Source organism: Vespula vulgaris, chromosome 6 (genome assembly GCF_905475345.1).
Source record: "Vespula vulgaris chromosome 6, iyVesVulg1.1, whole genome shotgun sequence".
NCBI lineage: Eukaryota > Metazoa > Arthropoda > Insecta > Hymenoptera > Vespidae > Vespula > Vespula vulgaris.
The window spans coordinates 562,725-579,853 of record NC_066591.1 but is presented as its reverse complement, the minus strand read 5'-3'; the positions used below and the strand labels follow the sequence as shown (position 1 = coordinate 579,853).

The 17,129-nt window shown below is 40.2% G+C and overlaps 1 protein-coding gene across 3 annotated transcripts; it reads left to right on the top strand.

Moving 5' to 3' along the window:
• Positions 1-360: 360 nt before the first annotated feature.
• On the top strand, positions 361-16,652 carry LOC127064679 (43 kDa receptor-associated protein of the synapse homolog). Of its 3 annotated transcripts, none has more exons than XM_050996114.1 (10): positions 361-3,315; positions 7,955-8,171; positions 9,761-9,912; positions 11,970-12,116; positions 12,455-12,614; positions 13,209-13,409; positions 13,522-13,620; positions 14,422-14,628; positions 14,848-15,047; positions 15,284-16,652. In XM_050996114.1, the coding sequence occupies exons 1-10, from the start codon at positions 3,278-3,280 to the stop codon at positions 15,489-15,491; spliced, it is 1,629 nt and encodes a 542-aa protein (XP_050852071.1). In that variant the 5' UTR covers positions 361-3,277; the 3' UTR covers positions 15,492-16,652. The 3 variants fall into 3 exon arrangements, with proteins under 3 accessions (XP_050852071.1, XP_050852074.1, XP_050852072.1); XM_050996115.1 differs by having other exon boundaries at positions 363-3,315; positions 14,437-14,628; XM_050996117.1 differs by lacking the exon at positions 14,422-14,628.
• Positions 16,653-17,129: the final 477 nt, after the last annotated feature.

The window sequence follows — 17,129 nt, the reverse complement described above, 5'->3', positions numbered from 1 at the left end:
TAAAAATAGAAAAGGAATTCTTCGAGCAAGACAAGTCGGGGGAAGAATTTTACCGATAGTATCCGAAGGTTGGTAACGAGATGTAGGTGAAGCTCCGCGAGTCGAAGGGGTGGAAAGCATCGGCGAAAGCAGCGAGAGGGATATCGAGGGTGATGGCGGAGGGAGGACTAGGGGTGGTCGTCGAAGAGCAGAGGGAGAAAGAGAGAGAGAGAGGGAGAGGGAGGGAGGGAAAGAGAGAGAAGGAAGGAAGGAGAGGGCGTCCGAAAGCATAGTGGGAGGATTGCGGGGAGAGGGAATGGAGAAGGGGATGGGGGGAGAGAGGGGAGGAGGATCGCTTGCGAGTCGTGTGTTGCGGGCTGCTGCGGCTCGGGCGCGACAGTTCTCTCTCGACCACCGTTGGAAGATTTTCGCGTTCCGTCGAAGGTGAGCAGCGACGAGAGCGAGTGTGTGTATCGAAAAAAAAAAGAAAGAAGAACCGAAGGAGAATTACATCCTCTCATTCTCTTTATCTCTTTCTCTCTCTCCGTTCCAATCTCTCTCTCTCTCTCTCTCTCTCTCTCTTTCTCTCTCTATTCCTCTTTCCAACTCATTTCGAAAGTTCATTAATCCATGCTTCCTTCTTTTCAATTTTCCTTTATCATGGAGATCGACAAGAAAAGATCATCGCTCGCCAAAACTCAGTTCCCACGGAAGAGAGGATAAACGAAAGAAGTAGAGAAGGAGGTGGTGGTAGTCGGTTGAGGTGGCGGAGGAGGTACCGGAGGTGGGAGGCGAGGCGATCGTGTTCAGAACCGGGACGGAACATCGATCAACGGCATGTGGAAACGCCTTGAACCAGATACGAAAGCAGCAGCAGCGTTTTTTTCGGCCTCGACCGCGAATCGCTGGAACGGCGCGCGCTCGGATCTTGAATCTCCTATTAGCCGATACCCCGACGATCTCTCGTCGTCGCATTCGTCTTTGAAGTTCGGCCCGCCGACTTCGAATCGGCCACGATCGTCCCACGTCGACGAACAAACGAGCCTTTCCTCCTAATTCCAAGATAGAGGGCGGCCTAACGCTCGAAATTGATCTCGATCTATCTTCCGTCTTTTTTTCTTCTTCCTCTTCTTCTTCTCCTCGCTCCTCCTCTCGCTCTTTTTATTTCTTGTTGTTAACGAAAAAGAAAAGACAAAAGAAAAAAAGAAAACGACGAACGAACGTTATCCTTACAAACGGTCGAACAGTAATCGGAAAGTGCGAAAAATCATTCGCGTTCGCGTCACACGAATTAACGATAATCGGATCGTGGTGAATCAGAAAATTACTTCGAAAGTCCGATATTATTTGGAGCTTATCTCAAAGACGTCTTCGTCGTTAAGATCAAACTTGGTTGAAGTTGCGGTTTCTCCGTTTCGGAACTCTACAAGTATCGCGAGAAAGCTTCTCGATTAGTTCGTTGTTTGTTACATTACGAGTCCCTCGATCTTCGAGAGGTTTGAAGTATCGAAAGAAGAAGAGTGGGATTTACATGCACACGAACACACACACGTACGCATACATACAAAAAAATATATATATATAAAGAAAGTTTGTTAGATCTTACGAATCGAATGTTTATTACAAAAATATAAATATTAAAGAATCTTCAGTATATTTTAACGATAATCAAAGTCTAGCGAGTAGTAAGAGCACGACGCACACATCGTTCATCGAAAATATTTTTAAACAGTCCGAGAAAGGAACACGTTGAATCGTAGAGATTAAAATAGTTTCTTCTTCGTTCGTTTCGAGCGAGCATCGTTTTAGAGAGATTATTTCGACGTTATCGCATTAACGCGAGATATATATCTATGTTATATACATACATACATATATATATATATATATATATATATATATACACACATAGAAACGCAAAATAAAAGAAAATAAAAATTATAGTCTGCGTTCGTGAGATTAAAAATAACTGCCAACGTTAAAGAAACACTTGCCAATCAAAGTTCGCGTTACGGGAACCTCAACGTCAATATCGCGAACTTTCTTTCTCCTCCATTTCTTCCATTTCCTTTTCGTCTCGTCCTTATTACAACTCGACGAGTCTCCAAGGATTTAACTTTGTTCACGGTGTTCAATTATGAAGGAAAGTATAAGATAAATGAGAAGAGAAAATATTCGCAAAGAATTATTTTTCGTCGGAAGAACAGAGAAAAACAGATATACACAGAAATATATATATACATACATATATATATATATATATATAAAGATATATATACAGGTACATATGTAATAGATATGTACTCTCTATAAATACAACCGTATGTCGATTATTCTGTCCAAACGTGTTATCAGCAAGAAAAAAAATATCGGAACAGTTACAAAACAAAGAAACGGAGGAAAAAATAGTTCCGATTACGATTTCTAAACTACCTCAGGTGTAACTTTTAATTCGATCGATTCGTTATCCTGAATGAGAAAAGAAAGAAGATAATTTAAAAGTACATTTCGTAGATCGAAGATATAGCTGAAATTGATCGTTCTCTACTAAGAAATACGAGAGATCCTATTGAAAAAAGATGAATTAATAATTAACGAAGCTTAAAAGCACTCTGAAAAACGTATCGTTGTATAATAGAAAAAGAGATAGACAATATAATGTAAAAATATATAAGAGAGAGAGAGAGAGAGAGAGAGAGAGAAAGTAGAGATATCTAAAAAGAATGGATGTAATAAGAGAAGCATAGAAACGTGCACCTACGCAGGCGAATACGTAAATTCGGTACTTTACGTGAAATTGAAAGTCGAACGAGGTTATAAAGGACGACTTGTATCGATAACCTTGAAGGGAGAATAATATCCTCGTACGTGTGAGCGTGTGTTAACATTCGAAAATACATGCATACACGAATGTAAATTCGCTTTGGACACGACACAGCACGACACGGCTTCGAGGAAAACATTGTAAAGTATAAACGATAAAGAAGGAGAAAGGGAAAGAAGAAGAAGAAGAAGAAGAAGAGAGAGAGAGAGAGAGAGAGAGAGAGAAAGAGAGAGAAATTTTAGAATAAAGAACGTGGAAAGGAGTTTAGTAGAGATTTTTCAAAATAGTATAGAAAGCGAAAAGGATATGTGCCAATGTAGAAAAGCGTCTGACGAGAAGCCGGCCGATGAAGATAATGCCGATGGAAGGAGATGAGGTTAGAGCTAAGAAAAATAGAAGAGGAAAGAACGATAGAAAGGGAAACGGGGAAAAAGAAACGACGGGAAATTGCGGCGAAGAAGAAGCGATTCAGCCATGTCATGGGAGTCTATTTCGTCCAGGGATTACCTTGGGTAAGTTTCATTGCGTGTGTGAGTATGTAAAAGATTAGTAATTTTCCCTGTATATCTTTATATGTAATACGTCGATATATACATATGTATATGTATATATATATATATATGCGCGTGTATGTGTGTAATCTCCGTGTTATTCCACAAATAGATCCCTCTTGGATATCTTTTAAATTCTAAACTATCGGATATTCCGTATCGACCATCGAACTCAAATGTTTCATGTTTGTTTCGAATCCATCGTTTCGATTAAGGATAAAATTGTCGTCTATTAATTAAATGAATTTTACGAATGAGCGTGCCTCACGTTTCGTGCAATACCGTAAGCGCGAATCTATCGATCGAATTAATTTTCATGTTACTAGGTTCGATTCGAATCATCCGTGCATTTTTTTGAATTGGAATAGCAATCGATGATACGTTTTGACGCAATCGCTAGTACTCGAAATCAATCGGGAAGCTATAATATAATGGAATAAATACGAGAGAGAGAGAGAGAGAGAGAGAGAGAGAGGAAGAGGAAGAAAGAGGAGAGTCCTTGAAACTGGCAAAGCGCAATAAATAAAGTAGCGTAAAATCGTGCAAGTCCTTCTTGTACTATACATATACGAAGGTTAGATACGTGTGACGCTTAGAACAATGAAGGCCGTCGGAAACGCGCAAGAGAAGATACGATGCGCTTGACATTCCATCGAAGAGTTTTCCACGCTATAATGGAAATTCTACGACGGAGCAGCGTAGCGAACGCTCGGAACACCGATGTTTAGTCGACCGAGATACCCGTCCACGTTCCGATTTTTTTCTTTTTCTTTTTTTTTTTTTTCCTTTTTCCTATCGATGCGACAAGTTTCGGGAATAAACGCCAAAGGTACTTTTTATTGTCGTCGTTTGCATTGTTTTTCTTTATCGTTCACGATCTTCTAATCAACATGGAAAGAAAAAGAAAAAAGTAATACAATATAGACTCCGATATTCGTTCGCATTATCTGGAATAAAAATTCATACGTTTATTTTACGTATATTTTTAAGTATATTTTTCTTAGAAACGTATAATAAATCTTTCGGTATAGAAGCTGTAACGAGTGAGGGAAGCTTTTGAAAAAAATTCTTAGGAAGAAGAAAACACGTACGTGTATGTACATGGAACGTATATATACGCGAAGAAAAAAAGATACTGTTGGTGCTTCGTCAGACTTGGCTTACGCGTAGATTTGCAGAAACGCGAGTGAGACAGAACTGCTGCAAGCGGAAACAGCAGAAACGACAACGAACGGTGTATCGCACGGTGCAGCAAAATGTAGCTCTCTCTCTCTCGCTCTCTGTCTATTGCTTTCCCACCACATTTACTAGGTGGGCGAGGCACCTGCGACCTCTTTCGTTGACCTATATACCGATGCACCGCCCGTATTCCCGGCCGACGCGCACCACGATTGCTAACAAGAAAATTCAATCGTCGTGGTCCTTATTTCGTACGTGAACAGGAATTAGACGTGTTCTAAGTAAGATTAGGGTTGCTCGAACGAAACGATACGATACGATCAGCCATTTTATGTTAGTTACGTACTACGTGTGCATATTATATATATAATACATTCTTACATTATTTATTGAATAAATTATGCCTATTGCATCAACAACATACGCTTTTACGAGTGTACAACCATTAATTATTGGTGTAAGCGCGACACGCATAAATTTCAAATAGCGTTCGAACGTACCAAGCGTTGTTATTTAGCAGTGCGTAATCTGTTTGACAAACGTGGTCAGATTTGACGTAAACGTGGCCTCCGTGATAGGAGCGATAATTCGCCATCTCTCTCTCCCTCTCTCTCTTTCATACATACATTCACACGCACACATATACAGATCCTTTCAACCCCATACTATAAAGTCAGCAGTAGCTCGTTCGATATTAATTTGGTTAACGTCGTCGCTTCGACGATAACTCGTTCACGATATCGCGTCGGTCTTTATACGAGTCGTGTTATTTCACAGTCACATAAAAGTTGAAGTATAAATGTGATTGTAGCTTTACTCCTCGAAGAAAAAAAAAGAAATAGAAAATTTACGATTATTCCTGGCAATCTGTAATTGACGTTCTTCGTTTTCAAGGAACGTTGTTTCGCTTTATAGATAGCGGTAAGAAAATTAATAGAGTCTTTCATCAAGGACTCGTACGATGTACGTTTGTGTGTGTGTATGCGCGCGCGCGTGTATTTCTCGTATGAATAGAAAGAAGCGCAGATGTGCGTCAGCGAACGAAGCGAGGACTGGCGAACGTAGCTTCTAACGAGGATTTTATCGTGAACAATAGAAACTCGAGCGAGTAATGATACAAACGAGAAGATTTCAAAGGGGGTTGCGTTTTGAAATGAGCTGTCAGAACCGGTGATGTATATGTAAAACTCGTATATGGATATGTACTGCAGGGGGTTAAGTACTTATAAAGCAGACATTAACGACGTGATTTCAACGTTTAAATTTCCTTGATATTGTCTCTTAACGAGGTCCTTATCCAATGTTTTTCCAACTATACTAGAATTAAAAAGTTCCCGTATAAAAAAAAAATGTCCATTTGACCAATCGTTGCGATGTCGTTGGTCTCGTCGTAAGCGTCGTATCGACAGATTAATTATTGAGTTTCATCACTTTGATGGTTACGACACCACTAGTTTCGTAAGCTTCCGTAAGCTGTTTGTCTTTTGTAATAACGTTAGCAACAAGGTCGATCGTGATGACGTACGAGTCGTACCGTCCTCGATACATTATCTAAAATTTAAATTTGTCGTTTTGAAATCCCCTTCATATACGTATATTAATATTTGATATTTAATATCGCGTATCGATTTATCTCCGGCGGTGCCTGCAATTCGTGGTGCAAAAAAAGAAATAATCAATATTTGTCGTGCTCGCAAACGATTCTTGTTGTCATCGTCATTGTCCACGAATATGCAAGCAATTCTGCTCGCGTAAGATAAATTTCGATAGGATGACCCGCATTGGTCGCATTGCAGTACGGGATGTGTTCTCGAGGTAGGTAAAGGGGTAGTAGGTGCGATTCCGGAGAATGTACAACCTCCATGATGTAGAGTTTGCAAACTCAAACTCTGGGACTCTGGCCAAGAGCGCTTTATCTCGTGCCGGAGCTTCCGTTCATCCTGGAAATAAATTAAGGAGCCACGTCAGACATAGGAGTAGGTGTCAGCTTAACGCCACCACCGCCGCCATTCCCTTTCTCCTACTCCCCTTTCTCTGCCACCCCCACCATCACCTCGTCCTCGTCGTTGTCGTTAACCTTTCGACGGTGATTACATTTTTCGATGACTTTAACGAGGTCATATGTTGCTAACGTTATTTCTATCTCTCGTTAAGCTCACGTCCGCGGTCTCAACGTTGAATCCCATTTTTCGTCCATCGAATATATTTTATCTCTTATTACCTGTTAGAACCTTATCACTTTTTCAATGAATTTAACTGAACTGAATTAGAGATAACATAGTTGATCCCTTTGTAGTATCCGAGTAATTCGAATTTCCGCAAAAAAAAATGTATGGAAATTCGAAACGTGCTGTTACCTTTCAACGTAATTGTATTTCACTGAACGAATATAGTGTCTTTTGAGACCTCTTTCCGTGACGCGAACACGTCGCTCTTGTCGTCGGCATAACGTTGATAAATCCAGAATTTTTCAAACGGAGAACTACCATCTAGCTAAAAAATATGTAGATACAGTGCACCTTCGTATACCTATGTAGGTATAAAGTTACATTTAAATCCCTCATAAATATGTATCCCTTTGAAATGTAAAAAAGGGCTCGAAATAGCGAAACGAACGGCGTTAGCTACGAAAGAAAGGATAACCATTCACTCCTATAGCTTACGAGCTTCTGTGCTCAACTGCCTATGTACTGGAGCAAATATTTACCATCGCACCGATACTTCGACAAAGTTCGATGGAGAACAAATATTGGGCGTTTCGAACAGAGAAAACAAGAGAGAGAGAGAGAGAGAGAGAGAGAGAGAGACAGACAGAGTGAGTGAGTGAGTGAGTGAATGAGTGAGTGAGTGAGAGAGAGAGAGGGAGCATATACGTGAAAAAGCACGAATGACCGAGTTAAATCATTTTTCCATTTCATTATCCGACACGATCATTCTCTAAGTAAAGGATGCCATTTTGTTTATTCCTCAACAACGCTTTCAACCTATAGTACATGTCATTTCAAGCGTATTCGGTTTCGCGTGCAAAGCGTATCGAGTGTGTCGAGAAGTGCACGCTCGACGAGATCGCGGATACAATTGAGCTTTCACAAAAGCTCGAGCCCAGAGGTATACCGCTAGACGTATACACAAGTATCTTTTCTTTCATTTTCATAATTTCAAAGGGATTCTCGTAACGAAGCTAATAATCTCGTTTTCGTTTCGTCTCGTCGTACACGGGTTACTACGTTCGATAAACTCGATTCTTTCATGCACTTCAAAAGCGGTACTCGTTTACGAAAAAAAAGAAAAATAATGATTACGAAAATTGTCTAAAATGACGATCTCTCGTAATTCGTTGCATTTACGTATGTACATACACCGATACATCTTAGTCGGAATATATTTTGCAAAAAAGAAAAAATTATAAAAAATGTTGCAGTGGATCGGCGAGTCATCAGCTGTCGGCTACCGCTTTGCTGGGTAGCCCAGACGGCTCGAGACACCCTCTCGACGTTTGTGAATTCACAGAGGAGGACTATCGGCATCAAAACGGCAGTGGGAATAGTCATTACCAGCATAGCAGATCAGGTACAGGTTTATGGGAGTGTCTCGTAGGTTGCAGGCAGCGACTGGACCAGCAATTAGCTCGTCGAAGGGTGAGTCACGATGAGTTTTTCATTGAAAAATAATTCAAATTTTATACTTCCACGTAGAAAAAGAAGAAGCGAATCATCGTTAAAGCAAATATCGTGTGAATTGTGCGAGGCGATAAAGTTTAATCGAGAGAGAGAGAGAGAGAGAAAGAGTAGGAATAGACAGTATACGACTTTCCCTTTCACGAATCATGCTTCTTCGTTTTCGTTACGAGGAGTACCGCGAACTACGCTTATCTCCTTGAGCGTGTTGCCACGACTTTATCGGTCACTATCAAGTTCACAACCAAGCCACGATCGAAATTAGAGTCACGCTATCCTTTCATAAGCGCTGAAACAGAAACGATCGTCGACACATCGCACAATAGCTCTATACATATAGTATCTATGTATATATATATATATATATTTATATATATATATATACATATATATATATATATATATATATATATATATTATATCAAGTTCCTCGGACTTATCGATTCTTTTATTTTCTTCAAACGGCAATATTTCTCTGTATCCGTCGTAGCGAGAAATACACTTTGCTACTACGGTAGAATTGATTTTCGTTTAAGTTATCGCGACATCTTAGCGATGTCGTTTTCAGACGTGGAAAATCTTTGAAACACTTACACACATGCAGACACACATATGTCTTAAATAGCTCTTATGAGATGTACATGCGTGTAAGACAGACGTTTCCGAAGAAATTCACTCTATCTTTTCCTCTTTCCTTCTAAACATACATACAATCGTTCAAACACACGCGCGCGCGTATTCACGTTTAGTGGTGCAATTTCAAGCTTCAGCGGATAACAAGTTGGAAGAAAAAGCATTCTGAAAGAGTGCACTCGGTATGTCTTACGTTTCTGACGAAATTATTCTAGAAAATGTTTGTTACTGGTTACTGAGCGCATGTACACGTATAAACGCAATAAAATTATAGAAAAATGTATGACCTACGTATAATCGTTTTCACGAGAAGAATACATCTTTGACGTAACATTGAAACTATTAACATTTTTTCCTGAGGTTACTTGATTATCGTTTAAAGTCAATCTATCTTTAAGATCAACTCACTTCCTCGTATGCTCGATTATTTTCCAAAGATCAAAGCAAAATGCTAATCGCTCGTGGAATACGCGTTTCGACATTAATGTCAAGTGGACGCACCAGGGTAACATCGATTTAGATGTTCTTACCCATAAGCGTTCTATTTATATTTCATCAGATCGCTCAATCCGCCAGGGACAAAGTTCACGGTCGGATCGATAAACATTTTCACTCGTTTCAGCCCTTATCCGACCTGTCGTTACACAAATACACGTACACGCGCGCGCGAGCGCGCATCCACGCGTGCCGACTCGCCGCCCCTGAGACTTCTCGTGCGTGATAATGATCCAAGAACAGGCTGCATGTATTCCGAACGTTCTCTTACTCGTTTATCATGTATATACATTATTATTTTCTACTCCTCGTCCTTTCCTCCAAGGACTTTCAAACGTGGCCTTTGAGAGAAAGACATAAAGAATTCGTCTGATAAAAACGACGAAATTTGAGATTAAATATGAATATTCCACGTGCTGCAGGTAGAGCAAGGATTAAAATTGTATCGAGCGCACAAACAGCAAGCAGCCGTAAGAAAATGGAGAGGTGCATTGAAGAGTATCCGGCAACGCGAGGACAAATTCGCGCTTCTGGGCTATCTCTATCAAGCCTATATGGATTGGGGAAAGTACAGGTAACGAAATCGAAAATTGGAGCTTCCTAGGGAAATGAAATTTAAGATAATTTCGACGGTAATCTATCTCGTCGCCATTATATCGCGATACAAAGCAACCGCGCTAAGCGAAGAGTGAATCGAGGGCTCGTGGATACCTCATTTGCATCGTATAATTAATACGGTGTATACTTATTAAGTCCTTATATACGGTGTATACTTATTAAGTCTATACACTTTCTAAGTATTCATTTAATATTCAGTGGAAACGTGCACCAAGTGCCCATCGTAACGTTGACAGTTCGACGCAAGTACATAATAAATATATTTCCTAAATCATTCGGTTTGCATAGAAAGAAATATTAATAAAGCTCAATGCTAATATTCCTTTAGAAAAGCTGCAAGATCGATCTTTCTCTCATTAAGAGAAAACCGACTAACGTAAAGAAACACCTGATCGCCTTAACGTTTAACAGTTTTCTACGGACGAAGGATGCTTGTGCGATGAACGTTTTAAAAGCAAGCGAAGAGCTTTTTTACCGTTGTGCTTGCGATGCGGTCCAGCTGTTTTCCAAGAAATTATATAGGTCAGTGTGCCGACGTGCCAATGCCCGGTAGTACGTGGTATGGATCGTAAAAAGGATTTGCACTAAATCTAAGCGTCGGAAGAATGTGCATTAGATTGGACCGATATATTTTTTTAAGTGGAATAAGTCAATATGTAATCAGACGCGAGACGACTCGTCATCGATCGAACCAACGATCGGGATCGTGGCATTCGATGCACGTGATATTACTTACATGCATACACGGATTCGAACATGCATGAGGAAATCAAACCAAGCCACGCACCCTTACGAACATGCGGAAAATCTCGCGCGATAAGACACGTTGGACTCTCGTAGACTATAGACATTGAAAACCGCAGATACCTATTGGAAAATACCCTCGAGCATTGTACATACTGAGCAAGGGAGAAAGACGGAGAGAGAGAGAGAGAGAGAGAGAGAAAGAAAGAGAGACCTAGTACTACACATTACTAACATCACCACTCTACCAATGGTACACTTACATACACAAGTATATATAGAGATATACGACTCTCTCACGACGAGATGTCTTTTGTCCCTGATAGGAGAAAATTCTTTTTCCATCCACCTTATTACGATCGAGACACGTATCAATGCGTTGCAATGCGACAAAAGGTAGCACCTAGGGAAAAGTCGGAATCCTACGATGTTTTCCCTCGATGCTTTATCCACTGCTTCTGAAGTTACAGACTCTCTCTCTCTGAAAGTCTTTTTTAAAGAGCTCCTACGAATCCACGGGCTTGTCCATCTCTTCTCTCTCGCACTTCTCGCTCCCCATTTCGCTCTCGCGTCCATCGTTAAAGTAAGAGACGGAAACTCGTCGGAAAGAACTTAATAAAGAGATCGTCGGGAAGAGATAGCATTTATTTCACGAGCCGACAGAGAATCCGACTGGCAAGAGCCGTGCTCGGAGTATCCTTGACACAATAACGTCCTTTTCCAACCCTCCTCGTTTCCAGTCCTTTTCACTATCTCTATTTCTATCTCTGTCTCTGTATCTCACTCTCTTTTTCTCTCTTTCGGTGTATATACTCATATCTATTCATAAATGCGGACTGCAAAGTTTACGCGACCTGTTACGAATCCGCATTTGTCCTTTCTCTTCGTTCTCCTTACACTTACTTGTCATTGGATTGCTACTTCTACTATCACCTGCTATCGGTTCGGCGCGACCGGAGAGGATAAATTTAGAATCATTCGAATGGGTTTATTCCGATAATCCTGCTCGACGTTTTGTATTAATAATGGATTAATAGTGGAAAATTGAAACTTCTGCCCGAATGAAAATTAACATTTAAACCTCGGCTCTTTCGTATATTTAATTTTAACGAGAAAGAGAGAGAGAGAGAGAGAGAGAGAGAGAGAGAGAGAGATCATCCTTGTAATTAATTCGAAACGATCGTCCAACAGCCAAGATTTTATATAAAAACCATATACCCGTTATATTACAATCTATCTATTGATTATTGTTCGTTTTTCAATTTGCAGGGACAGTATCGACTTTGGTCAGAGACAGCTCTGTATCTCGGAAGAATTGGACTCGCCTAATATGCGAGCGGAAGCGTATTTGAACTTGGCCAGAGCTCACGAGAGATTAGGTGCTTTGGACAGAGCCTTGGATTATGCCAGACACAGGTCCAATATTCTACTTTGTTCTCGAAACACATTTCTTGAATGTCAATAATATCGTATAGTTAATCAAAATCAATAATTACACTTTTCGATGACAACAAATTTCCAAACCTTTTGATAGACGTCATAATACACACCTTTACGGGATACTCTCGATGAAACGAGAACTCACCCTCCCCCCTTTCTCTCTCTCTTTCTTTCTCTCTGTTTCTCTCTTTCTCTCTCCGAATATTCGATAAATTCTGATCGCGTAATATGTTTAAACGTTCCCGTTCAAGCGAGAATATCCCATAGAATCGTCGATACAAAGCAAATAGTTGTGACTCTACGTCCTTTCGCAGCTTGTATAACGAGTGCGATCAGTGCGCCACTGCTGGATTAGTTCACTTAACCGTAGGCAGAGTCCACTTAGAACTAGCAGGATTCTGTAAAGCCTTGGAGGCCTTTCAAAGAGCTCACAAAATCGCCCACTCCATTCAAGATCCTTCCTTAGAGTTACAGGTAATTAGACATTCGCTCTCTCTCTCTCTCTCTCTCTCTCTCTCTCTCTCTGTCTCTCTCTGTCTCTTTCTCTTTATCTCTTTTTTTTATTTAACGATCTATCTCTTCTCTTTTCTCTATTCACCATGTATTGTACGTATATATATGTGTGTGTGTGTGTGTGTGTGTGTATATCTCCTCCCTACACCGAACCATTGTATTTTATTTTTGTCTCGATCGTAACATAAAAATCGTCCGTTCGTTCTCATTGATTTTCTTCTTTATAGAATGTATCTGGCATAACCGACGACACGTAAATCGTTGACAAAAATCTTCTTCCCTAATTCCATTGGAATGTCTTTTGGTCTCCGGCAAGAATTTTATCCGGCATTACGAGCTCTTTTTTCTTTTAGACGTATCGAAGTTGGACATTTTTTCGAGACGACGCACAAATAGAATCGGCACGTATAATGATACCTATTATCATTTTGCCGATTCTATCCGCAATAAATCGTTCCGTTTTGAAAATATATATATGACATAAAATGATAAAAGCGCGATAGGCTAAACTCTTGAAAGGCAAGAATCACAGTTCGTTCTCCGTTCTTTGTATAGGTATATGTCGGGCTATCGGAACTCTTCTGCAGATTACAGGATGCCGACAAGAGCGCGAGATATGCCGCGAGAGCGTACGATCTCTCGCGAAGCTTACAGCTCGGCGATTTAAATTCGCGACATCACAGAGCTGCTCTCCTTCAGATGGCCGCGGCCTTGAGGAAGAAAGGAGAACTGGGTGATGCTCATGACTATTGTTCGGTAAAGTATACTCCACCTAAATTATTCCTGTTTACCATTTCGAACTAACTAACTGGTCATCTAGTACCTACACGCGCAATCGTATTGAAGATTCGACCTAACGTTTGCGTAGGAAGCAACGCGACTGTCGCTCGTTTCAGGCGACCAAGCTAGCTACGCTCGGAGTATACGAATAATGGGGGACATTTATCGAAAGAAATTCGACATAAATGTAAGCTGAAACTATTTCGCTCGTTTTTGTCAATTCCATGTATTATACGCTTGTGCTTTTGGCCATCTATACGTTTCGCATGTTTCCGCTTCCTTATGTGTGTACGTGTACTTTGGAAACTTTGGAGCACTCGGTTCGACCCCTATTAAAAAGATAGTCGCTACAAAGGATACCTTTCGAATTCTATTTGTCGTAACTCGTCGTTCCTACGACATCCCCTCGTATTTACTCCTTAAAACGTGTCAATGCCAAAGAAAGTTCCTCATCGTCGAGATATAGTCGACTTCGCGAAAGGTTCGATTTCGTTTGCGAAGAAAATTCTTCTTTCGCGATTCGCAAACGCGTCGTTGCAGCATGTCGCATCGTGCATCGGCTTTCGCAGCTTTGGCACCGAAACGGGCTCAGTTTTGGACGAACGCCGGATCTCTTCTATCCTAATAATTACGAGGGAGATCACCGAGCGTGAATTTCGGAATTAAAAAGATTCTATCCGTTCGTGCTGGCAATCACGTTCCTTCGGAACAAGTACGATATTGATTTCTTCTCGACTCGGTTATTTCGAGCAGATTATTTTACGTAGAACATTTCCACGATTAAAATAAATTCTGCATCGATGAGAAAAATTGATCGACGAAAATGAGAAATGTTAAAACCAAGCTCGTTTAAAGTCGCGCGTGAACTCCGACGAATTCGACTCTGTCTTTCAGTTGGCGATCGCCGAACCGCACATACAATTAGCCTTTAGTTGACACATTGCGTGCATTGCACCGGAAGTAGAGCGATAACACCGGTGAGATGAAGATGGGCGTATTGCAGAAGGCGTTTCGCCAGTACGAAAGCGCCATGGGATCTGCCGCCGCGACCGGTGATCGACTTTGCCAAATGGAAGCGATGGATGGAGTGGCTAGGTGTTTCGAGGCTCTCAGACTACAGCACAAGATATGCAACTGCCGGCCCCTTGAATTCAATACCCGCCTTCTGGAAGTAGCTGGATCCGTCGGTGCTAAGGTACAAACGATATTGGATCGTTTCTCTTCTCTCCGTTCCACCTCCAATCACTTTTCACGTCAACCTCCGGTTCCCTCTCCAGCTTCAAATCATTATTCTTTAGCTCCTCGACGTAGCCGTCCCTCGTACGATTCACAGCACTCTGCTCGGTGGGACTACTTTTAATATAGTAGGTATCTACGTAGGAAAAAGGCACAGTAGCTCTCACGTTATTTGCAGCTCTTAGTGAGGACCGTCAGGTCGAGGCTATCGCGGATTTACGGTTCCTTGGGGGACGAAGAACAAAAAGGACATCACGAGAGACTCGCCGCTGCCATGGAAGAAGATTTAGAATTACGATGCGGTAGTTGCAACGAACCGTTCGGCTTGGAAGCCGATTCCCTCGAGGCATTACCTTGTTCTCACATATTACACGCCAGGTAAGGCGTTTCTATGTCGTCTAAAATCTCTCCTTGCTTCTGTATCACGCTCGTGTCCATCTACGAGCAAACTTTTTTCTTCAAGATTTTCCCTTCCCGTTCGTAGCTCTACCTCTTATTTATCTATTTCCATCGAGACGTTTGAAAAACCGGTACGACTGCTAAACGGAGAAATACTTTTACGTCCAATGATGAACTTGTTCCTCTCTTGTTCTTCCTTTTTTTTTCTCTTCCAGGTGCGCGTACGACATATTGAAAAGGCGCGACAAGAAAAAGAAGCGTCTCTGTCCGGATTGTCATAAATCTGTCAGCTCACGACTGTACCTGCATTGCGAGGATCCACACGGCATGAATACTTTAAATCATAGTTCCTTGAGTCTGGCGTCTCTGAGGGCCAGCAGCCTAGCGACACTGGAGGATTGTCACGCCACGAGTAGCGTCTAAAAAAAGGGCCGACGTATATTCGTTTATTCCTTCGATCGTTCGATCGCGTATAAATATGTGCCACGATCGTGCACCGATTCTATCCAACTGTTTAAAAACGAAAAAGAAAAAAAAAAGAGAGAAAAAGAGAAAAAAGAAAGAAAAAAATAAATAAATCCTCGAAAGTTCGAGAGAGGCTCATCATAACGAGAACGGCGTAGGAAAGGAAAACTAATACTGATGAATTGGAAATAAAAAGAACGCCCGAATCGATTGCCATTGTGAATTGTTATCTTCTCCCCGATTATTATCTATAGCTGTATACAGAATAAAATTTAAATTCGACGAAATGTTCGAGTAGCGTTTCGATTTCGAACGACAAGCATTGATTTCTTAGCTGAGAAAATCATCGTTATTACATATGTATTATATATGTAAACCGTTATCTCTATTTCAAACGCACTATTTCCTTTTTCCTTTCTTTCTCACATATGTTTCTCCCTTCTGACTGTCTCTCTCTTTTTGTCTTCGTCATTTGTAATTTAGAAATAGAATATATAATTCGTTCGTTATTCGCTTCGTTCGAAATATTCTGTCGCTGTTGAATGTTGTTGACGAGATCTCGGGAGAACGCCATACTCGTTGAGTCCTTCCAAAATCGAAAGACTATTATTTTTAACCCGTCCCTACATACATTCCGAAGAATGAAATTCTACTGAGATTAGTTTTTAATAGAAATACCAAGCGGATCGCATACGCACGAACTTAATAGACACACACACGTACACACACATACAATTATATACATACATATATATATATATATATGTATTATGTTATATATATATACGTATGCACATAATATATATATATATATATATATATATATATATATATGCGTGTATATATAATATTTAAAAATTGTTACATCTTATAAAAAATGCTATAACTTAATTAACAACTGTTAATTATAAATCTTCGATTAGTGACGTGGCAAAGATATAACATTTATGCGAATCTATCCGTATTGATCTCAAAATGATCATCGCTAGACCTCGACGGAAGAAGATTCATATTACGATTTATCGTTTGACAATCTTCCTGATTAAAAAATAAAGTTTAACGTAAAACTGTATGTGCACGTCGTAAAAGATTGATTTTAAATAAAATTATCCAATTAATCGCAATGTCCTTTAATTTAGATAATAATTCCATTTCGTTCGTTTCCATTCGACTTAGTCGACGACCCAAAGTACGATCGAATGTCATTGACGATTTTTCGATCAGATGCATGATTTATGGACGTAGTCTGACATTGATACATTTCTGCGAAGACGCAGAGTTATCGAATTAAATTTGGCTAACTTTTCTAGATTCGTTGTTACGTTGTTAGCCCTGATTACCTAAAAACAAGTTGCTAGGGTTTTTTTCGTTGAGAAAATTTTGGTAACACTGATCCGATAGACAACAAAGAGGCAAACGTAGAAGGATCATCGTCTCTTTTATCTTATTCAAAGCCATATATAGCGTACTGAGTGAGCTATGTACATTATATATATAACATATATATAATACACACACATACATGTAATCATATGTGTATATATATATATATATATAACACATACATAAACATACAATTACGTGCAAATCATATCT